This window comes from Pseudopodoces humilis, chromosome 5, assembly GCF_049639895.1.
Source record: "Pseudopodoces humilis isolate 2021_Gansu_Grassland_sample_001 chromosome 5, ASM4963989v1, whole genome shotgun sequence".
Lineage (NCBI taxonomy): Eukaryota > Metazoa > Chordata > Aves > Passeriformes > Paridae > Pseudopodoces > Pseudopodoces humilis.
In genome coordinates, this window is record NC_142204.1 from 29,622,005 (window position 1) to 29,647,260 (window position 25,256).

The 25,256-nt window shown below is 38.8% G+C and overlaps 1 protein-coding gene across 2 annotated transcripts in view; it reads right to left on the reverse strand.

Annotated features, from left to right (window-relative positions):
- PLXNC1 (plexin C1) overlaps window positions 1–25,256 on the reverse strand; it is a 70,236-nt gene that overhangs the window by 35,354 nt on the left and 9,626 nt on the right. For both annotated transcript variants that reach the window (XM_014249107.2, XM_014249108.2), the window contains exons 2-14: window positions 24,427–24,549; window positions 22,964–23,098; window positions 20,829–20,929; window positions 15,499–15,613; window positions 14,349–14,493; window positions 10,966–11,035; window positions 9,523–9,598; window positions 9,349–9,402; window positions 4,891–5,030; window positions 3,676–3,855; window positions 2,322–2,409; window positions 1,181–1,387; window positions 874–1,065 (exon numbers count right to left, since the gene is read on the reverse strand). In XM_014249107.2, the coding sequence (XP_014104582.2) occupies window positions 874–1,065; window positions 1,181–1,387; window positions 2,322–2,409; window positions 3,676–3,855; window positions 4,891–5,030; window positions 9,349–9,402; window positions 9,523–9,598; window positions 10,966–11,035; window positions 14,349–14,493; window positions 15,499–15,613; window positions 20,829–20,929; window positions 22,964–23,098; window positions 24,427–24,549 (1,626 nt within the window). The remainder of the gene's footprint in view (window positions 1–873; window positions 1,066–1,180; window positions 1,388–2,321; window positions 2,410–3,675; window positions 3,856–4,890; window positions 5,031–9,348; window positions 9,403–9,522; window positions 9,599–10,965; window positions 11,036–14,348; window positions 14,494–15,498; window positions 15,614–20,828; window positions 20,930–22,963; window positions 23,099–24,426; window positions 24,550–25,256) is intronic.

Genomic DNA, 25,256 nt, shown 5'->3' on the forward strand with positions numbered 1-25,256 from the left:
AAATGCAACACCAAACTCAGAAAGGCTTTTCCATGCCGTAACTGGCTCAGATGGCAGGATCCACAGATGGGTGGATCAGTTAAAAGTGATAAAAAATCAAGAATAGCTTTGTTAATCTTTACTATGAGCCATATGCCTTGAAGTCAATAGAGTTATTTCAGTTTTATACCACCACACACTGCAGTAAGAGTCTGACATAATTTTTCTCCTTCACAAATGGTAATCATAGCATTTAAAAAAATTAATATCTTTATCTTATTCACAGAACAAGTATCTTAAGCTGCAACTCAGCTTTGACATCCATGCTAATGTCCTTATATTTGGGCCTGGCTTTGAGCCACATGCTCAAAGCATTTTAGCCTTCACTGTGCACACTGAATTTCACCCCCTTTTTCACCCAGAAATGCCTTCTATCTCAGTGGTGATCCCTTAGACAGATCCTTACTTACTTTAGTATGAAAAAGTGACTGGGAAAACACAATCCTTTTCCTCATGGCCACAGTGGAGAATCAGATCTTACTTACATCTTAGATCTGCTTACAGATCTAAGATGAGGGGCTCTCCTGGAGACAGTGATGCTGTTCCAGTGATGTCTGTTCTGCAGGTAAGAGGTGTGACAAGCTGCTGGTCTCCTGGAGCTCAGCAGCAGCGAGTCCAGCTGGGACTGCAAAGCTCGGACTCTGACACCACCCCAGCAACCAGACAGAAAATTAACTCAGTTCTGCCAGCGGTACCTAAGCCAGGCAGGCACGCTTCGACATGAGGAACAAAACTGTACTACCAAATACCATGACAGCATTAATGACACATTTTACTACACTTGTACAAACATTCAAACAATGCTAAATTGCAACAAAAGGGACTTGTACTTACAAAAACTTTCACTGTGGAAAAGTCAATCTTGTCGGTTCCTTCCCTTTTGAATTTGCACAGTATGGTGCTACGGTCTGGCTTTTTGGTAATATTTTGGACACTGAACCATATCTTTTTGGTCTGTGCACCAGTCATATATGACAGATAAACTTCTACCTCTGTTTTAGAAATATTCAAGTTATCATTTTCTTTCTGGAGGGAAAGAATTGAAAACAAACATCAGTCACTAAATACAGTAAGAAAAAAAAAAGTTATCTCCAAACACTATTTTAAATTGGGTACTGTAGTTTATTATTTTGAAACTTACATATATTTTTAATTCCAGATCAGGATCCAGTTCAGTGTGCAGCTGGTAGTTAATGAACACTGGGTCTGGGTGATAGTGTAATTTGACACATGGTATAAAGGTAGTATCCACTTTTAACATCATATCAACAACTTTACCCTCTGTTGCATGGCTCAGGCTTGGTGTTAAGTAATGATACTCAGATGCATTTCCAGGACACCTAGAGACCTAGAAATGCAATAGCAAAGCTCTAACAGTCATTAAATACTCAACAGTGGGTACAATTACAAACAGAGGCACTCAAACTCATTTTAATATTTTCCTGACTTCACACAGATACCTGCTAAGCCTCTTCTCTGACATCAGGGCTGCATGCAGTGCACCTGGAAAAATTTCTGTGTTGAGCAAATGTCTACCTTTAAGTGAATTTGTCACACACTCTGCACGCTGCTTTAAGGCTGATTGCTCACTGCTAAGGTAACTATTTCCTGCAATGAGACAGGAATTGTGACAATGGAGTTTCCTTGTTTCCCCTCAATACAGGTGACAAGCTCTTATCACAAGGTGGTAAGACAAGCTCTACAGCACTCCTAGGCATTTGCTCTTTCTAACTTAACTCCTGAGAGAGGGGGTTGCTACAATCATCGTAGCATTGGGCCATTGTTTACTCCACTGGATGATGCTGCTGTGTTCTGGTCTCTGTGTTGCAAGGGTCAGCAAAGTGCTTGCCTCCTCACAACCTTGGAGAAAGGGTTTCATCCCAACACCAGCTCCAGTCTCCTGCCCCTCACTGAGGCAGTGACACCATTTGGGCTTTCAGCACAGAGCCAAAGGGAAGTATAGCACTCCCTCCTCCGACACACCCATGTGTGGAGACTAAGGAGACTCAAAAAGGACACATTTGGAGCAAGTCCTTAGACCACAAACAAAAGCTCAGGGAATTATGCAGGAGAGCAGCTGATGTGTATTTGTGATTCTGTACTAAGAATGTGTATAACTGTAATCCTCTAAGTGGTCTTACTTATTTCAGCAGGGTGACTGACAAGTCCCTGGCAAGTGGTTGGAAAATACTGAGGTCTCCTCAAATCTTAGGAACAAAACCAAATGCTAACCTAGACGTCAAGAGACCTCTATTTGGTATTGCAAAGGAGATAAGACTTACTGTGAGATTTGATCTCTGGTCATCTGAAATAATCACACTGTCCACCACATTAAAATTTCTACCAGTTGTAGTAATTTTGCGACCACCACTGCAAAAGCCAAAGCAAAACAAAAACAAACATGGGGAGAAAGGGAGGTTAATGTTATCTCTTTTCCCACAAACATGTCCTGCATTAATCCTTCAGTTGTGAATAAACTACTCAAGTGCATTTTGCTTTGGTAGCAGACAACATAATGAAGTCAAACTGCAGAAAAAGATAATTTGAGCTATGCACTGTACTTCCTCTCTTTCTTTATAAAATAATGGTAGATACTTTTGCTACCCCAAAACAACATGACTTAATTGCTTCCACACGTATACCCCTTTTTTTCAGGGACTCTCCAACTTTTTTTCTATTTATGCAGCCCAAGAACTAGACCATGATTAAATATTCTGCCTTGAAGAAAGAGCATCATGGTGTTTCACTGCCCCAGCCTGTGCTTATTCTTGCCTTCTTCCGGACCAGCCCATCATGCCAGGCACCTCACAGGAAACATTCTCGGTGGTGTTCAGACTATCTGTCTCAGCACACAATGGTGCTTGTGTCTGAGGGCTCTGGCTCACAATTTATGCTGTACAAAGTTGGAGTGGCTTAAGGTATTATTAATTTCCAGCTGCCTGAGCTGCCTCTCACCTGGAGATGAGGGCACGCATCCTGGCTGCTCAGTTGCTGCAGCTGTCAGCCCAACCCATTACCTCAAATCCTCACTCGACAAGATATCAGATTCAGAATGTGAGAACAGGTAAAAACTGTGAAAGCAGAGGGAGAGGTGGAAAGCTGTGCCAGAGAATATCCTTTAAATCATCCTGTAAGTCTTTCACCAGATCTGTGAGTCTCCTGCAGAACACAGCAAAGGCTTGAAAAGCGCTCTTTTGGCTTTAGGGAATCATATTGTAAAGCAAGTCTGTGTACATCAGTGCAATGATGATTATTTTCACTTCACTTCCAAACCACTGATACTTTATACTGTTTCACAGATGAATGCTGTATTAGCATCAAGAAATCAAACTTAATTTGAGTTAGAATTTATGCATGTTATCCGTATTTTGGGTTTAGGCTTAGTAGGGATAGGCTACTTTTGACTTCTGTAAAGGAGACCTGAGGTGGGCAGAAGAAGTCTACAGAATCCATCTTGCAGCTACTATAACCCTATCTGTTAAATCACTTCACAGGCTTAAATTCATCCAACACAACAGGTTACAGCAGTCTTCAAAACTTGCTTCAGCTGCAGTCTGGCCAAGGAAGAAGGCTCATATTGGCTCAGTGCAACTACATTTGGGTAAGTACATAAAAACTATAGAAAGACAAACTTACCTGATCCAAGAGGTATTTGGTGTAATTCTAGAACATGATGGCAGTGAAACGTAATGCAGGGTCATTGGTGGTGAACATTTTTTCCCATTAGCCTGGATACATATACTTTTGGCCTCTTTACGTGTTGGTGGGAGAGCAAATGTCATTTGTGTATCATTTAGCACATTTCTAACTTTAATGCTGGAGAAGAAAGAAAACAAACACTGAGACACAGATGCCACTCATTGGTGTTACTACACGAAGCCTATAGCCTACAGCAAGTGGCAAGGAGAAAAGAGAACTGAATCTCTGTCTGAGCTGCCAGATGGAGGTGGAAAGAGAGCAGGGAGCTGAAGAAATAAAGTAGGGCATCGTTTGAATGAAGTTGCTATGTGACACAATAATCACAGGAAACAGTATAGATAATCAGCCCTGGGATGAGGCTATGTAATGCAATGTGTGACTGTGCTGTTTACTGCGTACTTCATGCTACCACCATGGTCCATGAGCCAGTCAAGAATAACAATCTTCATTTTCCTTTGATTTCTTCTTTTTCTTTCTCTCTTTCCTCACATTTTTTCACTCCTTCCTCTTTCTCTCTACTTCCTGTCTTACCCTCCCTCTCTCCTTTTTTTTTCTGTGGTCCCCTGAAAACTTATGGTTGAAGCAAAAACTGAACACTACCTTTTCAAGTGCTAGCTATATAAAATGGGCTTCCTAATCACAGGCAGCCATTGCAGCTGCACCTGAAAATAACTGATTCAGAATAAGAATGCCTAATTATCTAGGGGTTTACACTGTGTAATCATCAACAGAAAAATTGGAGCTGTACTAGAGATTTCCTTCCCTGGCATGGTGTCTGTGCTTTACAATCAGAATCCTAGAATATATTAGGAATATTTTGAAGCAGAGGAGATTCAAACAAAAGCTGAGGTTTTCCTGTGACCTAACTTCTTGATGCCTGCTAGAAGGCACAGAGAGCCACAGATACAAAACTGTCCTACTGCTGCTGAGAGAATTGACAACTCATCCATCCCTTGTGTTGTACTCAGACACCAAATTCATTTCCATCCTTTGGTAATTTAAAGTGGAAGTATAAGTAAAGAAGTCCAGAGCATCCCCTGCTCTGCTGAGGAGAGGTACATGACAACTGTTCACACAGCCATATTGCTAGAGCAAAATGGATATTATTTTCACCACGCAAGGTAAATAGTGTTACTTTTTGGTTTGACTCACACGTCTGGTTTACAGCCAGTGATTCCAGTCAGTATCAGTTTTATGCCTGATGCACGTGTAAAGTTTTCTCCTTTGACTGTTATTTCACTTTTGCCTAATGTAGAAATCCACAAAGGCTCAATGGATTGAATGCTGATATGCTATTAGGAAAGAAAGCAAAACAAGATCTGGTTATGAAAAGGCTGGGCAGATAAGCAACAGCTGTAAAAACAACCACCACTCAGGAATGCAGATTTTATGGCATTGGGATACATTTTTATTATTAATTTCAGATCCTGTTAAACTTAATCCCGGGAAGTACTGTCAATCACAACTTCATTACAAGCCAACTATTTTTACCTACGTATTTTATATTTCAATTTAACTAATAACGGAGTTGCCCAAAGCAATCACAGTCCTTTAGTAGTAGGTAGCATAAAAACCCAGCTTGAAATGATACGTTTCATGTGACCCCTGAAGAATTAAAAAACAAGGCAAGACAAAACCCATGGTGCTGTCACTATGAGAGATCAGATGAACAAATGAAGGCATCTTTCGTGACCTGAAAAGGGGATGCAGGGTCAAATCCTCGAATGAAAATTTGAGAAAGCGCCCCAGAATTAGCTTTACTAGAAAGTCTTTTCAAAGTCATACATAGAACTAAAGGTACAAAACAACTGCAGGGGAGTCCTTTGGTATCTCATTTTTACGCTAAGAAGTTCTCCAGCATTTAAAAATAACTCTAGTTTGCTGTGATGTTGTCAGTCTTGCAGAAAAACTGTGCTTTTCTTTGTCTATATTTACTTAGTCTAACTTACTTAACACTACTGAGCAAGAAGAGGTATTTTTTCCCTACTGTATTCACTTGATATTTTTGATGGCATCTCATGTTTAACCAGTTTTGCTGCTTCCCCAGTTTTACAATCGCACAGACGGCTTCCTCTCTATCTTTCAGACAACAAACTGAAACATTCAAAAGAACAGGAAAATATGCATGTGAAACCACAAACTGTTTGGGACCTTCTCAGGCAAACCTTTTAGCTCAATTTTAGACTAGTTTAAATTGAGCTTTTAGAGCACTGTGATTATCCTGGTTTTTTGCTGTGCACCTGCGGACACATTCACTGGGAAGTTCAGTCTTCCTGATCCTGTTAAGGATGCTGGTGCAAAGCCTCTAGGAAAGTCCATCCCACAGGTTTTTCTCACCATTAATCATTTCATGTACCCAAAACAGCGCTGATAAGGACTTTGGGCTGGTAGCCTGAGGGGACCACCAGGGTCACAGCACTTTGACCATTTCAAAAAGGTCTCGGCACATTGTTCCCACATGCTATAGTTCACTGGATGCCAGAGCACTCCAGAGCAAATGAGGGATCTGTCACCACTGATTGAAAGCTGCAACTCGTGCCTTAGGAAAAGGCCAGAGAGTGCAAAGGCTGGGGCCAGGGGGCCTGCAAAAGGGCCACCAAGATGACCTCTCGTATTGATAATAGAGGAAGGCAAAGAAAATCCCTCACAAACAGCCTGAGGGGGAAAATTCACTCCCACAATAATCTGGAAATCAGTTTAATTCTTGAGACCGGACAACTGAAGCAAAAATCAAAGCCAGCAAACCACTATTGCTTTTCTTCACCTGCATCCTCTCCTTCTGCTTGTGTCCAACCTCCAGTGCACCAAGGACAGCCAATATCCTCACACAAATCCAGAAGCCAAATACCACAGAAAGGAGGAAAACACAGCTTTGGGTTCTCCCTGGTAACCATCAGGGAGCCCTGAAGCACCAGAACCCCACAGTATCACATAAACACGTGGAGATCCCCCATATAGCACCAGGGCTGTGAACCCTGGTGAGAGAAATGCCAGGCACCCATTGCTCAGGGGTGCAGCAGGGCTCCCACTGGTCTCTTTGCCAGGCACCAAACACCACAGAGTGCTTCAGATTACCTGCCTTGCTTCCTTTCTTAGCCCATGAAGAAATCATGGAAAGGATTGTTCACTCAGAAAGTTTCAGCCCCCTCTGAAACCATGCCTTCCCTGAGGTTACACAGCACAGACTCCCTCGTGGCATCCTGCCCTGGCCTCATGGAGTCAGTGCAGTCACAGCACTGAGGTAAGATGACCTCAAGAGTCTGATTCCCACCCAGCTTGACCGCCATAATCTGCCTCAGCAGCAAAAGAAACCAATAATTTCCTCACCAAAGGCAGGAAGGACCTAATGTGTCCTCCCTGGGGTCTGCAGTGCTTGTTTCCCCAGTGCCAGCCAGCCACTGACCTTCCAGTTGCTACATGGTAGGGGGAGCAATGCCCAGGGCAAGAGCGGCCAGAGCAGAGAGGCAGAAGGATATTTATAAAAATCACTAGTTGTGAGGCATGTGATGAAAGTGTAAACATGCAAAGAGACATACAGGAAGCGAGCACCAGGTCCTCAGGTAATGTAAATCAGCACAGCCCTGTCAGCTTCAATAGAGTTCCATATTTCTGAGCTGCAGCCTCCTCCCGCCTCCCCTGGACAGCCCTAACACTACCCTGGGGCTTTGTGATCCGTGCCAGCACATCCTCAGAGGTGTGGTTAGCATGGCTGCAGGTCTCAGAAAGACTAGCCCAGGTTAAGAGGTGTCTGCCACCCTGGGGAGTCCCTCTCTGGCACAGCCCCTCCTGCACAGGGCCTGAAGAACTGGATCAGGGAACTGGCCTAGACGAAAAATAACCTGCTGCAAGATAACAGTGATTTCCAGCCAAATCAGTTCCCTAGCCAAGCGTACTCAATCCAACCACTCCAGCTGCTGCTCCGGCAGGGGAGGGGGAAGGTGCACGCATAGAAACCAGCAGCTGGAGTCAGGAGAAGGGCTGGGGCTGGCACTGAAAAAAGTATACTAATCTAAATGCTCAGCTGGGGTTGTGGGAAAACACAAATCCTCTTTCTCTACTCTCCAGTATGTTCTCCTTATAGCGCAAGCAGTCAAAGGAGAGCAGGATTTCAAATGCAATTTCAAGCTCTCTGAATGGATCAATCACTTCTAAATAAACATCTGCCTTTGCACTGCCTCGGGTGCTTTCACTGCCTTGTCCATCACTGTCTTTCCAAGATAAGGCATGTGGAAGAAAGCCATCTCCTAGGCAATTCCAACTATTTACCAATGTCAAATTAATGCACTTGGAAGCAGAGCAAAGAAGAATTTTTTCTGTTCTTTCACCAGACATAATGCTTTAAATGCAGATCGAATCCAGAATATTAATGCTCAGAAGCACAAGTATTACAATCCCACACGTCTCCGTGAAAAACAAGATGTGTTTTATGATTTTGTTTAAGAAACATCAGCTGAGGAGCTGAATTTAAGAGGTAATCCCTGTCTTGAGAGGTAGAAGTTTGAGTAGTTCTAAAGAAACACTTAGAGATAAGAACACAGTCACTATTTATAACAACGAAGCATCACTCACAGAAAAGCTGAAACCAAAAAGTGTAGGCAGCAAATCTCTATGTACTTACTCATCAGTCAATTTTCTCTCCACTACTCATTTCTTTTCTAACACCTGCATGTCATAAGCAACCACTGATAAAAAGATCACTGAGTTTTATGAGAAAACAAAACCATTTTGATTTCATAAAGAATGAAGGGATAATCTTGTGGTTAAAGGGCTGACCTATGATGAGAAGGTTAAAGGGCTGGCTGATGAGACAAATAATTTAGACTGTATGCACACATACAGTCTATATGAATTCTGTAGAGAATTCAGCAGGTATTTTGGCAGGACTAGTGAACTTCTTCCTTCCCAATGATCCAGCTTGTGTGGATCCATCTCCAGTTTTGTCTACAGCCTGGAAACAAGGAAAATTTTTCTGAAAGTGTGAACCAGAGATTTACTAACACCCATGGATTTCAGTTCCTGGACTCATCCTGTAGCCACTTCTCTGTTATGCAGAAACTTGGTGGCACATCCTCCCCTTCCTTCTGCTCCCCTGGCAGCTGTTTCAGGAGAAGCTGTGATCTGGCTGCATAAAATGAGGAAGAGGTTTGAGATTCTGAAGCTTAGTTTCCCAGAGCTGTCTGTGACAGCAGAACTGAAACGTGCTTTTATATCTAGGTAAGATTTTAAGCCTGAAATGTTCTCCTTTTTTGTTGTTGTTGTTGGTCAGCTCACGTGTTCCAGCCCTCTGCATGATGGCTCCCGTGGAGTGACTAAATCCAGCACACAGGGACTTTGGCATTTAAAGCAATCTTGTAAACACTGCATCTACAGGTAGGCACAGGACAATTGCAGTGTTCACTGTCTCAATGCCTGCATCTGAAACACAAGTCTTTGCTGATACCTTTTAACACCAGCAGAACACTAAGGAAAAATAGTATCAGTCCAAATACTTACTTTGTGAACGACTGCCTACTCATCCATATCTCTATTTTTTCTGCAAAGTCCTCCCATTTTAAATAATTTTCTCCCTCAGAGAGCCTTAATAATGCTGATCTTAAAACGCTAACTAACCTCTGTTTTCCGCACAGTGGTGATCCCCTTGGAAACAGTTGCACTGCAATCATCCTGGAAAAAAATAAGAATTTCTCCATGTCAATATAAAAAAGAGACAGATTGCTGCTCAGATGTAAAAAATACAAGAAAAAGCCATCACAGGGGATTCCAGTTTTCCCCAACAAACTTCACCTGGCAGGTGGTGACAGGAGAGACGTGTATCCATTTGCAGCTGGCACACTCACCCTTGTGTATACACCGTGAGCAGCTGGTAACACAGAAACAGAGTTTTTGTAAGACACGGGAACTCAATCCAGATTCAGCCATGAATGTCAAATTTCAAGTGACAGAAAAAAGCATAAACCCAAGGGAAAAACCAAGCAAACATGTAATGAAATGGGTAAAAGTCTGTTTACCCTCCAAGCCTACTGTTCTGCTGTACTTATTCTGAGAAGAAATTTAGTATGAAATACAATCCGCATTGAGATGCTGAGAGTCATTAATTTCAAAAAAAGCAGGAAGCAGAGGAAACACTTTGTGTTACATTTTACTGTGATTTACAGTACATGAGTGGCCAGGTAGTACTTTTTAACCATAAAAGGGAAGAAACCCATCACTGATTTTTTTCCAGCTTTTCTGAATCTCTGTTCTATGCGTACAGTGCTAGGAAGTATTGCCAGCGTGCTATTGCCTTCATCTACCAAAAAATATGCTTGTTGGAAGACTAGTTTGTCCCTGTCTAGCTCTGCAATGCTTCTACCAATACGGAAGAGAGCCAAGAGTAGCACAGTCCCTCCCCAAACGTGCTGAGAAATGCTCTGATTTAGAGAAAGACAGATCCTTCCCTGTGCTCCTTCAGGGACAGGGAAGTGATGTGCCACTTCCCAAAAAGAAAGAGTTTTATTTCATCCCAGGTGCTTCTGAATTAGCCTTTTTGCATAGGGGAGGAGAATTCTGAATGGGAACACTGCAGTTACCTACAGCATATCTTAGCCAGATCTTTCTAAATATTAACAACCACCTATCATAAAGTGTTAGGCCACGTACTGGGCATGAATGCTTCCTCTGCCAGCTCTCAACAAAGAGTATGAAAAATAATGTCTAAAGAAGAATAGGTATTCATTATTCCTATTAGCAGATTAGATGTTACTTTCTGGTTTAATTATATTCATGTTACCTGTGGACCATATTTAAATTGCATCTGGGTCTAATTTAAAACAGCTTCACAAAGTGATTTTAAAGAATCTCTTGACTGCTCTAATCTAGGCCTTATACTGAGTACCAGGGGCCCACCTTTTACCCAAGGACAAAAAGAATTTTAATGTCATTGTGACATCCTTTATTATCTCTTCAGGCACTTGTCATAAATTCAGTCATTGTAATGACTCTCCTACAGTTAGTTTCCATGGTCCTATTAAATAAGAGAGTCATCAGAAGAAGTAGCTTTTTAAGGGAAAAAAAAATAAAAGAGAAGGAGGAGGAAGTGGGCCAAGAAAACAGATCTGACTATCTTTAGTGACATGTAGTTCCTCGACAAATACAAAAAAAAAAAAGAATGATGAATGACTTTAGTTACTTTCCCCCCCCCACACACACCAACCCCACAATGAACTTTAACAAGAATCAGGCTCTTACTTTTTCAACTGAAATGTTTGTGTGATATTCCAAGAGCTTGAGGACAGTGATGCTTCGAGAACTAGACAATCTGGAAAAATGCACATGTTAGGTATATGCTGGATATTACAAGAAATAACTGTTTAAAAATAGTTTGAGTTGAAATCTCGAAGTAGCTGTTCTCTACTTGGTATGCACCTTCTCTCATACATTCACTCACACTTCTGACTGATAAAAATAGCCAGATTTTGTCCTTCCACAGCACTCCCCAGCTGAGTTATACCAATGCTTTTTACACACATATTAATTAAGCTTGATGCCACCACCGTATGACAAATAAAAGTAATGTTATTGTCAGGATAGATAAGGAAATGCTACTGTGAAGCAGGGATATGAAATCATCTCTCAGAAAGCACACAGTGATATATGCTGTGGTATAAACCAGACCCTGAATTCAAGTCTTCTAACACACCAGACTGTTCTAATGCAAGAGATCCCACCATACCATACTTCTCTCTCTTTCTGTCTCACAGACTTGGTTTCAGAGTCTCCTTTTGTAATCTATGCAGTAGCAATTTTCATCCTATTTAAATCTTTTATGATTGCATGAGTCAATTTGCCATTATTTCAGCTAGCAATTACTATACCAACAATTCACTGGCAGCTGTGGTATGAAAGAGTATCTTCTCTTATGAGCAGAATACCACATCGAACAGTAGAATTAGACATATACCACTTAAGCCATGGTCTCTTTCATCTGTGTGCCTGCAGATGTGTAGTCTGTGAAATGAATGGCTGCCTGAGATCAAATGAAACTCGTGTTTGGAGACTTTCCTGACTTCTCTGTGCTAGAAAGTAGCTAGCTTTTTAATCCAGAAAAGTTACGCAGATTTTAAGTATATCTATCTTGCACAGGTAGAGAAAGCTTTGTCTTTATCACAGGCTGGCTTGTTCAGATGAAAGCCAGTTTTGCCTACAAGTGCATTGTTAATGTAGGTATCTCCTACCTCCACATGGCAGCATGGGTGTTCACTGCAAAGGTCATCTGAACTGCTTGTTAGAAACAGCCCTTGGGACCACTCATGTTCAAACACCTTACTAAATGGATAGCAGAGTTTGACTTTAATGACATTTTTATGCTTAAAGATGTGGATGAGTACAGACAGACATTCTGAAATCCTTCATCAAACACCTATGTGCATCTCCAGAAATCTAGTTACCAGCTGAAATCTGATGCATTGACAATTGCCTAAGTCAATATATGAGAAAGATCTCAAGCCATGAGCTACAGAAAAAGTAAAATACTCCTAGTATTTTACTAGAAGTAGTAAGTAAAAGTAAGGAATTTATCTCCTTCTGGCAAAGCTTGTCTTTTCTTTTAAGCTTGTATAAATACCTGAAAACACTGTCAAATATGCTTTCCTGATTCTGTCTGTGTTGAAATTAATGGAACCTATTATTTTCTGTATGGTCCGGGCTGACCTTTCAAAATGCATTAGACTTCACTGAGTAGTGGGTACTTTCAAAATGTTTCTTCCAGAAAATGATACCTAAAGGAGTTTTGCAAGTGCATCCTCTTATGAAACGGAGGTCACTTTACAGGAGATACCATAAATAATCAATGTTACTTCACATCTGAATTACCCAGTAAGACATCTCAGCTCACAGGAGCACGTGAGTGGCAGTGATACTGGCAGGCACAAGCTAACCTCACAGCCTCCTGGTTAACACTGCCAAAGGGCTCATTTTTGGCACAAAGCACAGGCAAGGTGAGCTGGCTCCCATAACAACTGTTCTCTGAAAACCTGCTAATGGAATTAAGAGGAAGCTTTAGTCTGTGAAGACGGAGAACCAAACTATATAGTCCATAATTATAAGAAAACATGGCTTTTGGGACTGGGTCAATAAAGGACATTTCCTTCTTAAAAATCCACTAATAGTGTTTCCTAAAGACAGCTAAATAGATGAAAATACTCATGGATATCACTCCAGCTGTCATCTTCTAGTGACAGTCTTTCCTTCTCAATTCCCAGTACTGGACAGGAACCTGACACAACACTTCTGTGATGCTGGAGGAGTTTTTCCCATACAGCCTCCCGAGGTTCAAATGTTCCAAAGAACCTTCTCCAGGGGCAAGGGTGCCCGAGAGAGAGAGTTCTTTGTAGCACTGAGCTCTTCAGAACAACAGGTCCTTGAAAATACTTGGTAACATTTCATTCCTCCTCCTACACCACGGTTTTGTAAGAGAATCATTTTTATGCACAGTATTCCATGTCCTTTGGGCTATATTAATGAGGAAGAGATAGAGGAATTTGTGTGAATTTTCTGTTTCCTCTTCAAGTCACCCAAGAACATGTGGGAATCCTTGTGTTTGCTATCTGTTCCTTAGTTTAGATTCAAACTCTCTTTCACATTCTAACATAAGCAACTTCAAGAAGTTGTAAGGCCAATCTCTGTTAAAAAAGCTTTGTGCTTCTATACAGACTCTTGAAGAAATGCAAGGGGGATGTTGCCCTACTGTTAGTTAAGTAACGCTGCACTGTGAAGGATTATGATCAGGTCCTTGACACCAAAACCTGGAGAACAGCTCAAAAATCCAGACATTCAGTAATTTACCACTTCATTCTAAAACTTGGAGCTGCCCATTAGATACACAAGAATTGCACATCCAATACAAACTGCTCAGGTATTTGAGAGCCATTGGTGAGCAAAGTGGTGTAAATATTATTGCAAAACGATTCAACCAATAATTCAGAAGGATGAATGAAATCAAGTCAAAAGGATGTACCCACCAAATTGCCCCTAAACCATCTATTTTTCTTCTAATCCTCTGCGCATTTTCTTACAGTGTCTAAGTTAGGTTGAAACAGTTAATTAAATGTTAAGATTATTTATTGTAAAGACATTAATAATTAGATTCTCCTCTTATTTATGCTAGTACAGTTTCTTGCAAAAACAAATTCTGTTTGCAGATTAGAGAAGAATTAAGATGGGTTAATTTGTCAAGGCAAAGCACTAGACCAATACTGCTTCAATTGCTCCAGCCAGCTTCATTGTCATTCCATTTATCTTAAGTTTCCTTAGACAGTTATTAATGGCACAATGTAAATAAATATTCTAATGCTAAAGCACTGCACTGCCACAGGGTCAACTGAAGAAGCTGCTTCCAGCCACAGGGTAATGTGTGTTACTACTTCTACAAAGGATTCCATATTAACAAAACTTTAATCACCACGAACAATGCGAGTATACTCAAATTACTCGAAAAAATATGAATTTTCTTCTGTGATATTTAATTACAAGCATTACACACTTTCACACTCATTAGGCCCATATTTGTGCAATACTCCCCTTTATTAAAGGGCAGTGAATAAGCATTAAATACATGTAATAATAAAACATACCGTTATCAGTTATCATCAGAGTGGTTAGATTGCAGAAACAGGATGAATTTTTCAGCACTACGTTTTCATAAAATATTTCAAGAGCTGTTACAATTTTTATCATACAGAAAGTAAGGACTTTGCTTACATTTGCAGTCACAACAACCTATAAAACAATAAAAACAAGAATACAACAGGGAGGTTTTGTTATACTTGCTAAATAACCACCTTGTCTTTACAGAAAAAGACAAACTATGAAATGCACAAAACAAAAATTTTTGTGGTGAAAACAGACAATTCACTTTGTAAACTCTCAAAGGAGAGTGACTCTCCCAACTGAAGAAGTCATACAAAAATAGTTCTGAAAGTAACAGCATTGGTTGCTTCCAGAAATGAAATGGATCTCTATGGTATGTTAGCAAGCAGTCTTAAATAATTTTGGATTTTAAAACTAGAAATTTGCTGTGTTATATGCTGTTATATTTCTTTAAAAATACTTAAGTAAGAATCTTCACAGAGAGAGATCGTTTGCATCCATAACCAAAGAGCACTTAATTATGAAACAGAACTTATATTGTAATGAATTATCCTTTGTTTCTGGCTGAGAGTGCTTTACAAATATGATTACATTAGTGCATTCAATCAGGAAATCAGAAACAATAGCGTGCAGATTAAGTGGCCAGTCACAATAGTTGATAATCAAATATTCAAGGCTGCGTGTGCTGTGAACAGATACAGAGTAAAGACTAGTATCAAGCACTTAAGAATTTGTGTTAGCATATGTGCCCCAGTGAATGTTTTCTAACTTGTTACAAAGCTCAGAACTTCCATACTGCACTTGATATACAGTTACAGGATATATTAAAATAGCTGATACAGTGATACAATGGAAATATTGCCTGAGTTAGCATAGTGAATATTTGAATTTTTGACTTAACATCATGAGGATGTTCATAGGATTCTTCAGGATACTTTTCACAGGAGAGGAGGAGAACACCTATCTAATTCACACATTCAGCTTACTGAGATTTTAAAGATATTTGCCAGTTGTTGGGGTAAGAGGAACTAATATATGGAACATGGTGACAAAAGAAGACAAGCTGCAATAAGCAACAAAATTATGTACTTTAAGTCACAATAAACAAACACACATAAAACTAAGTGTACATACCTGATATTTGGCAGGGAAACTTAGCAGGATTTTCAGATCTTTATCAGGTGCATGTGAAATGTTATACCAACCATTTATGCTGTTTGAATGTGTACAATTTTCTTTTAATGTGCACCTAAAAGTATACATAAAATTATACTAGCCTCCTTATCATGCCTTTGACTTCAGACACTGTACTTCAACTTATTTAAAGTTACTGATTTTTTACAGGAACACTATTGATTTTTATTTTTTTTTTACAGGAATATGGTTATAACTGCAAAAAGCTTCAGGAAAACAATCAGCAAAATCTTCTGCTTATCAAAACTAATTACAATGCATTGATATATGCTCGAGGGTTTTGGTTAAGTCAATGGGACTCAAGCAAATAGGAGATGCTTGGCCAGTAACAGTGGAAGTGGTAGCCTGGGATGGAATTCATCATCCCCAAATTGGCTGCTTCATTGTACAGCTCTAGATCTGATCCCCCTGCTGCCCCCCAGTTCCCCCCTATACTCTTTGGGGAGAAATATGCTCTTAAGAGTACAACGCACCTACCCTGCTTTAGACATTCATACAAAAATCAAATGAACCACACTGTGGAAACTGCTTATTCTCTCCAGAGGATATAAGAAGGGATGGGAGTGAAGCTCAAATGTAAAGCTATACTACAAATGTGCATAGTTGATGAGATATATCCTCTTCCCTAACCTCCTTTGTCACCCACTGAATGATAATCCTTCCCTTTTTTTGACTTTAGTCAGTGCATTTAGTTAAAAACACCAGATTTGAAGAGGTTCAAAATAGATTTCTCTATCTTCAAGCACAAAATTCATTTCAGAATTAGGACAGCTCAAGGTAAATACAAATGTTAGAGATGCCAAATTGTAGGAAACAAACTGTGCAACAAAAAATTAAGGAAGTATGAGGAAATGCTAGGATACAGAAGTACTACAAAGACTACACATATTAAAAACACGTTATAAGAGAAAGACAACACAGGCATACAAATTAGATGGACAATCAATGAGTTTGAAAGGTGAATCCTTAAAATACTGTCTGCTGTCAACAGTTAATGAACAATTCATGGTTTAACTCCAAGTAATTTCATACAGTTAGCAATTAAAGACAAGTAAGTGCTAACTGAATATATCTTAATATCTTAATACTGATTGAATATTTATAAATAAATATAACGTTTAATTGTTTTAATTCTACTTTTCTACTAAATGTAGAATCACATATAGCTTCAATACTGTGAACAGTGAGATCTGCCTTAATGAACCATTCCTTCGCTAAAAACTGGAAATGAGTTCACAGTTGCAAAGTATGGGCCTTTTTAACGAAGAGCTCACTGTAAAATTTCACAAACAATGTATTTTCTCTCCAGAATGAACAACATATTCAACAAAAATATACACCACACTCTGAAATGCCCAAAATAACACCACAAATCTTAGGGACCATAAAGTCTTCTCTGCAGATCAAGATGTTGGCAATTGGAATGCAGTTAAACACAAGGTCACTTCCTTTGTGGTCTAACTCAGGAAACTGAGTTCCTGCTGCACAAGAACCTGGTGGGGCTTTGCATCTCAATACATTCAGATGCTGATTCTGTAACAAATTAGGACTATATATGCCTGATGGACTTCAAACTGCCCGAGCTAGGGCAAGTATCAGTCTCATTTATAACTCTCTTCACCCTGCTGAGATCACAAAGGCTCATTAGCACCACACTTTTAGAGCCAGAGAAGATGGGATCAACAGATCACAGATGTGCATAAACCACATTCTCAGATATGTATGGGTAGGTAATTCTCACTGGTAATGAGGAAGGACAAAAGATAAAGACATTCTACAGTTTCTGACAGGGTGAGGATTATAATGGTAAAGACGCAAGGAAACACAGTTGCAGTACTTGGCAATAAGTAAGTGTATGAATGTCAGTGATGCGAAATACTAAAATATTTTTATATTCAAAATATTTTTAAAATATTAAAAATTTGAAATATTAAATCAAAATATTAAAAAATAAAACTGTTCATCAAGATGAATATTTACAACTGTCCCAGGAAGAAGCTACTTGCTTTCTTAGACTGCCTGAGGAACACAAGCAGTGAACCTGTTTCCCTCATTTGCAATGAAGAATCTGAGCATTTAATAGCAAAACCAGTAATGGCACCAGAACCCAGGGTCATGCTTATCTTTATGTGAGGGAAAAATGCATCTTTTGTTGCTCTAAGAGCTGACCTTTAACACTCTAACAGTGTGCTGCGGAGAACAGTCATTTTCATAGGAAGCAGTCACATCTGATGCCCCTCAGCATAAATTCTCAAAATTGCCCTGCAAAGGCCAAGAGCAAAATAATTCCACTCACCTAAAGATAAAATTATTCTGTAATACCCCTATTTTTAGAAAATTTATATTGATTTCAAGTGATTTGAATGAATATAACAGATAAATATTATTTGTAAACCACATGATTCTGAAAATTAACATACAGACTCAGACAACTAAGTCTGGCTTTCCTGGAAAGGTGAACTGGACCTTATACAAGTATGAAGGTATAAGGTATGAAACCCTTGGATCAGATTTCAGACTGTAAAGATATGTGCAGAGAGAAAAGAGTCAAGGTTTTTTTTTTATATATTTCACAGCAAACTAGTTCTTTTATACTACTAAAGATTTCTCTACACAATTGGAACTGAGTTCCTCTTATTTCACTATAACACAATACTTATGCATACTGGTTCATCTGTACTTAAGTCTCTGCTTCACTAATCTTTGTTAACTACAGATCCTAACATACTTGCCTTCTCTATCCTGCTAAAGCATATTGATTTCCTCATGGAATGAGAACACACTTTCATTCATGTTGTGAAAATTGTGGCTTCTTTCTTTCTCCAACGTACCAACCACTGAATGAAGTCCACAGATGTCCTACACATCGACTACATTCAAGAGTAACTCTGCTCATGTTAGATAATATATTGTGTTGTTTCCATGTGGAAAATGCATGTAAAACATCAAAACCTTGTACTGGAATTGTATTTCAGCATAATTTAGGTAAATCTGATTCATCTACAGAAAATCTATAAACTTTAGGAGAAATCAACACAATGCTATGACTAATTGGTTTGAATGATGGCAAGTGAAAAGGAGAATTAATATATTTGTCCCTATAGAAGAAAGAGTAGAAATAGGAACAGTAGAAACATTTTATTTCATTTTGTTTTTACTTGCAATGAGATGCACACATTTTTTCATTAAAGGACTGGATTTTAATTCACGCTGTCCTTAAAATGAAGCACTAACATTGCTAGTAAATTTTATGTAAAACTGGAGTGTGTGTTTTATTTTACAGGAAAATTATTTCCTTGTAAAAGCAGAAAATGTATCACTGATCTCAAAATTATTATGGAATATATTGCTGTAGTGGACATATATGGACTTTGACTAAAATACTGGCTAAAAATGTCTTCTTCTTCTCCTAAACTTTCACTCAGAGGTGTCTCTTCACAAAGCCAAATATTTAATGACATTAAGTATTTAACAGTAAAAAATTATGTGGGTGTTGAACAGGACTCATACTACTTCATCTTTTCTCCAAAAGAGTACATTATTTCTGTTTCAATCAAATGGAAAGTTTTGGTGATTCCCCTCATAAGCAGGGGATTTACTGAGTAATAAGAGTTATTCACAATCTCTTTATAAGGTAATTAAAAGACTGAAAATCTTAGCACTGTAACATACAGTTTCTAAAAGGAAGCAAAAGAGAGTTTGAAGAAAACATTACAGAATAAATACCTACTCTCTTCCAATAACTACCTTTGCAAACACAAAGTGGCAGATCTTCAGCAAAATCACGCTAACACAAAATGGGTAAAAAACTAAAATGAGTTAGTATTAACCTTCTAAAAGAGACTACAAGTGGAATTTCTCAAAAATCCATCTTATAGGCACTTTAAGATTTTAATCGGAGGCAAATTAGCATAAAAGAAGATTTACACTGTTGACATCTGCTGATGATACACAGTTGGGAATGTTAACATGCACAGGAAGATAAGAATATCACACAGGAAAACTTGGATTACCTTGAAATGGAATGACATTTCAAAGCATAAAGTACAAGAACATGTACCTACAGCAATAAAAATCTCACAACCCATATGTGTTATAGACTGGAAACTCATCTGTTGGAAACACAACAAAGAAAGAAAAGGACCTGGGGGCATTATTTGATCATGGATGATTGTGGCCCATCAATGTGATGCTGTCATGAAAAAGACGTTTGTGATCCCAGAACACACTAAGGCACTTCCTGGACAGACTGATTAAACAATATTAAGCAAGACACAGCTGAAATCTCCTCTGGAACACTTTGACAGTCCTGGCCATCCTTATCTTAAAAGGATGCATAAATTTCACAGAAGGATTACTGGAGTGGAGGTAAGAAAGGAGTGTCTCATGTAAGAGGACCTTAATGAAGTTCCCTGTTTAAGCACACCAAAATGAAAGGAGAGAGAGAGATAGAGAGAGACTGCTTTCACAAAAACAGGTAAGAGGTAAGAAGAGCTAAGTGTGAGGGAGTGGGGGTGGGGAACTTATTTAGGCAAAGGTGATGTGAGCACCAGAGCAAAAAACTACAACCTATCCATAAACATACACATGATGAAAATGAGCAGACATACTTTTACCAGCAAAAAATGAGACTGCCAGGAAGCAGCTGCACAACCAGGGCAGGAAGGACAAAAAGCCTATCTAAATTTAGAATGGTACTTCGCAAGTTTTTAGTTTTACATTATGTGGTTGCTTGCAATTGCTAAGATTAGGTCTGACGACCCAGGAATTTCTGCAGTCCAGGCATCAGATGTTGAAATTAATTATTCAAATGTGGGAATGAAGTATTTAGGAAGAAAATCTCCTTTTGCCTAAACCAAAGTCAGTGGCTCCAAAAAAAGGAAATATCAATACTGAAGACAACTAAGCACTTTTCTCGTTCTCACATACAACATGCTCTCAGCTATTAAGAAGTTTCAAGAACAAGTATACAATTTTATTTCTCAGTCTGGAAAACAAAAGTATCTCTTCTAACAGCAAAATGATTTATTATTCTCTGCCCAACATATATTTTATGGGTAGATCTCAAAAATCTGAGGGTTACATAGCCTTTCAAAAGCACTGATTTCCCTTTCACATGACAAGAAAGTGTCTCACATTTATGGCTATGACTGATTCCACAAAAAATCAGTAGATACAATCTTGATGTTGAATAGCCCCAAGCCAGTCAAAATGTACACTGACTAATAATGCTCTGCTTCTATATGACAGTCTAAAATATTAAAAGATACCTTTGACTGAAAGAACACCACCCACAGTAGGGGTCCTTTGCAGATAAGCATTCTTGCTCAGAAGCAAATCTACCGCAATTTGCAACTGGTATTCTTCTCACCTGAAACCAAAGAATGCAGTAACACATTGAATTAATACAGCCTCCATAAACAGGGAATTTGAAGATTACCATTAAGAATCTGACAGCAACCAAGCACAATCCCTCTGGGGAAGTCTCCTTATGGATTCCCCTCTGCCAGAAGACCTTTGGATAGAAATATGCAGCCTATTTCGCACACACTGTATTTTGCCATCAGATAATGAAACACCTCTGACAGTAACAATTTGGTTCTACTACTCAAAGGCCAGCATGGGCAGATTAATGCAAGAAAGACTGATCAGCAGAGTGAATTATAGGTAATAATAGAAAGGAGGTATATTTTACAAATAATGCTCTGCTTAGCAGAACACCATTTTCCTCTCCTCAGAATGGAGATATTTAAATGATTGATGAAGGTGCATCCAAAAATGCATGCGCATAACAAAATGCATCTGTGTTTGCATCACCATGTCAGGTTACTGCATGTGCACACTAGAACAAACGCATGCAACTGCTTAGCATGCATGAAAATGCCATTTCAGTAAGTAAATGTAGATAATTGTGGCTATATTGTATGTATCTATACTTGTACATTCAGCTTGAATATCCTAGCCAGCCATTTTCAGAAAAGGAAAGGAGAAAGAAAAAGAGAAAGCTGATTACAAATACTGAATACAGATACAAATAATGTGATTAATAACAATGCGAATTAATGATCTTAGTAAGAAAAACTAATTCAAACCATATATTACAAATTTTCAAGAATTAGAAGTTCCTATCTTTTGTCAACAGAAACAAGAATACACTGCTTCCTGCAAAATGATATTTATTGTTTTTCCATCCATATATTATAAAATTCAATTTATCTGAAGGTGTGTGAGATAATCAATTCAGAAGCCAGTCATAATCCTAGATTATTACCAAGTTAAAGAAGACAATGTAGAAGCCTTATTTCAGCCCCAAGAGATGATCAGAGAAGTGCATTTATTCCTTGAAGCTGTTGTTCCTTTGTAACGACTTGGTCTTTTACCAAAGTTAAAGAAAATTCAAGTCTTACTTTGAATATCTATATATACTTTTGACTGAGATTTCAATTCCTTCTATATTTGTGATAGATGTTTTATATCAATCAGGGGTTCTCCTACCAATTTACCCCCGCTATGTAACAGCAGGCTAAAACACTATGTTCACTGCCAGAAAAGTGATTTTATTGTAAGTGATGGTAATTAAGTGCTGGGTGAAATCCTGTTCAGCTAAGATGGACAGCAAGCCCTTAAGCTTTCAATGCCATCTTTCCCACTGCTGGCGAGACAAAGGGATTTTCTGATTGCTGCTCAGTAGCCCTGCTGCAAGATGTGCTAAACAACTGCACCAGCTCCTGGGAGCCGCTCACTGCTTGACGTGCAGCTCCAACACATTTGCTCATGTGCAGCGGCTCTCAGCCTCTGCTGAACTCCTTGGCCTCACTATGCACACACATTGCTCACTTGTCCTTTTGCTTTATTCTTTTGAAGTCTATGCCTGACTGAAGACAATGGGAATTTTATCACTGATTACAGCTTTATCACTGATTTCATCAGAATTAAGGCTTCAAAGCCATCTTTCAAATTAAAAGATTTCTCCACTTTATAAACTCCTTAATTGACTGGCAAACCCTGACCTACCAACATCTGGATTGCTCTGCCTACAGAGTGTAGAAGTTTTTTTTGCTGTCTCTAAGCTTGACTCTGCATGATTTGCATTTTCCTGCCTCCAGGAAAAACAGAAACAAACACCCTCTTGGCAGAATGGCACAAAATAAGCATGGAATTAAGGGTATTACTGGATCGTAGCAACACTGGGCAGCAGCATGACAGCAAAAGCTCTTCCAAGTTCTGCAGGAGTGCAGCCCAAACTTAGACAACATAACCAGATATTAGATGTAAAGTTGGTTATTGCAGGTTGCATATTAAAAGTCTAACTCTGACACAAACCAATGCTTCACTTATAAAGTGGCAGAAATCCTTAAAGCAGTGGTTTATATGAATTTATTATTTTATTAAGCATTGTACTTACCTTATTGGCAGAGGACAGATAGATGTAGTTGTTATTCACTGGATCAAGTCGCAGTTTGGGGAAAATGGAAGTTTCTTCCTCAATTTCATATAAAACTTCTGGACAATTAGATTTCATATCTTCATTAAGAATAGCCTAAAACATGTGTAATTAAATTATTCCCATGCTCTTTAATTGATCAGTCAACATGTTAAACAAAAGTCTAATTTCAGTTACATCAAAGCTTCTGAGGTGAATTACTGTGCTATCATTCAATTCACCTACTGCACTGGTTCTCACACTGGAGAAGAATGAAGGAAAAGACCATAGGAACAGAATTTCAACAAAATCCATGCCAGACACATTTAGCACTGAATTTGGCACTGGTTTAGCATATGAAACATGCCTTCCACCAAGTCTGTTACTGATTGATTCAGAAACTGAATGTGGAAGAAATGCCTATATCCCAAAATCACAACTTTTTACTTCTTTCAATGGAGAAGAAAGTATTAGCCTCCAGAAAACAAACTAACATTCAGACACCCATAAAGTAAAAAGGAACTTACATAAATTTCTTTGTGGCTTCTCTAAATATACAACTGTGATGATATTTCTTTTTCTTACCTTGACCAACTCTACTGTTTTCCACCACTCTTTGCACAGAATTCAAGGGAACTAGAGACCCCAGAAACTTAATTTTGCAAGTCAATAAGCACACCAACATTTGTTTTTCATGGCTAAAGAAGGGAGATGGGTTCACTGTCTCCACTGTGTTAAGCAGACATGGAAGACTTGAAGTTCATTTTTCATTATCAAAAGCAAAATGAAATCAAATGGACAAAGCTTTTCAAGGTCTCTACTCTATTTCTCTCCAAATGTCTGCTTAATAAAGACAAAGAGTGAAAGTCATCCTTTGCAGTGTAGACAGGATATGAACATTCTTGCAAAACCCTGAAAAAATTAAAGCATAAAAGACATTTGAGTGGATGGTTGAAATGTTTGATAATGAGGTAAGATGACTTTCAAGCAATGGATTTAAGTTAGTGTACGTCAACTATTCAGAAGCTACGGTAAAATGAATCTTGACTTTTCTCTCTAATGGACAGATTTTCATATCACATAGGCAAACAAACACACAAACAAGCACACTTCCAAAATTTAACAATATTTAATACTTCTACTGAAAAATCAAAGCAAGGAGGGAAACAAGGTAAAATAACTGAGAACTCCACAGTCTGTAAATTAATACTGTGGGCATTAGTGTTTTAATGAAATGTTTACTTGAATTTTAGCAGGGTACATAACTGCTTTTGAAAGTTATCTTGCTCTCCAAAAGACCATATAGCAGTTATTTCACAAACAAAAAAACAGAGATTCAGGGGATCATATTTGTTTATAATACACTGAATAAACCAGGAAATATTTACCCACTTGAACACAGCAGCAGCTGGTGGAGAAGGGAAGAACTGCCACACTCAGCTTACCTTCAGTAACTGTCCATCATCTGTTCCCAAAAAGAGAACTATACGATTCAAAACAACTGTGCCATAAACAGCCACTAATCCAGAGTGAATCAAGGTAGGCAATTTCTTGATTGATCGTGCCTCCTAAAAATCAGATATAAGAAAAACATATTAAAAAATCACTCACCTATACTCCAAAGCTTTGAGGAAAAGAAGAATCATTGGAAAGATTCTCAGAGAACCCAACTTTAGACAAGACTTTAAGTAGCATTTCAATTCCGGCACAGTTTCAGAGCAACACATTATTGGAAAATACACACAAAACTAGTTTTTCATATATGACAACTGGTCATATCTGTAACAAATATTATATCTGCTGCAGTTAAATCACTGACTTCAGTGGGATGCATACTCAGCATAGCAGCAGTAAGTTACTTTGCGATAGGATTTCTCTTTTTTGGGACACAAGTCCTGGGGTTATTCTGAATTTCCAGTTTTTCTCAATGAATCCATGTTTTGCCATCACCTGAAGGCCAGATACACTCAGCAACCACTTTCAAAGGAACGTAAATATTCTGGAGAAAGTAGACACTTCAAACAAACTGTGTCTGTGTGTATAAAAATGCAAACCTTCATCTTCCTTGACATCAGAGGAAGTACAGACTTGTGTATTACATAAACATAAAAACAAGATAAAGCAATATAAAGCTCATGTCATGGAGAACATAAATGCAGCAGTGTAATCAACATGTTACCCTCAATTCTCCATCCCACCTGGAGGAAATTAAGTGGCAAACATATGTAAGCAGCTCACAAAAAAAAACATCATGCAGGAAATCCCTGTATCTTGT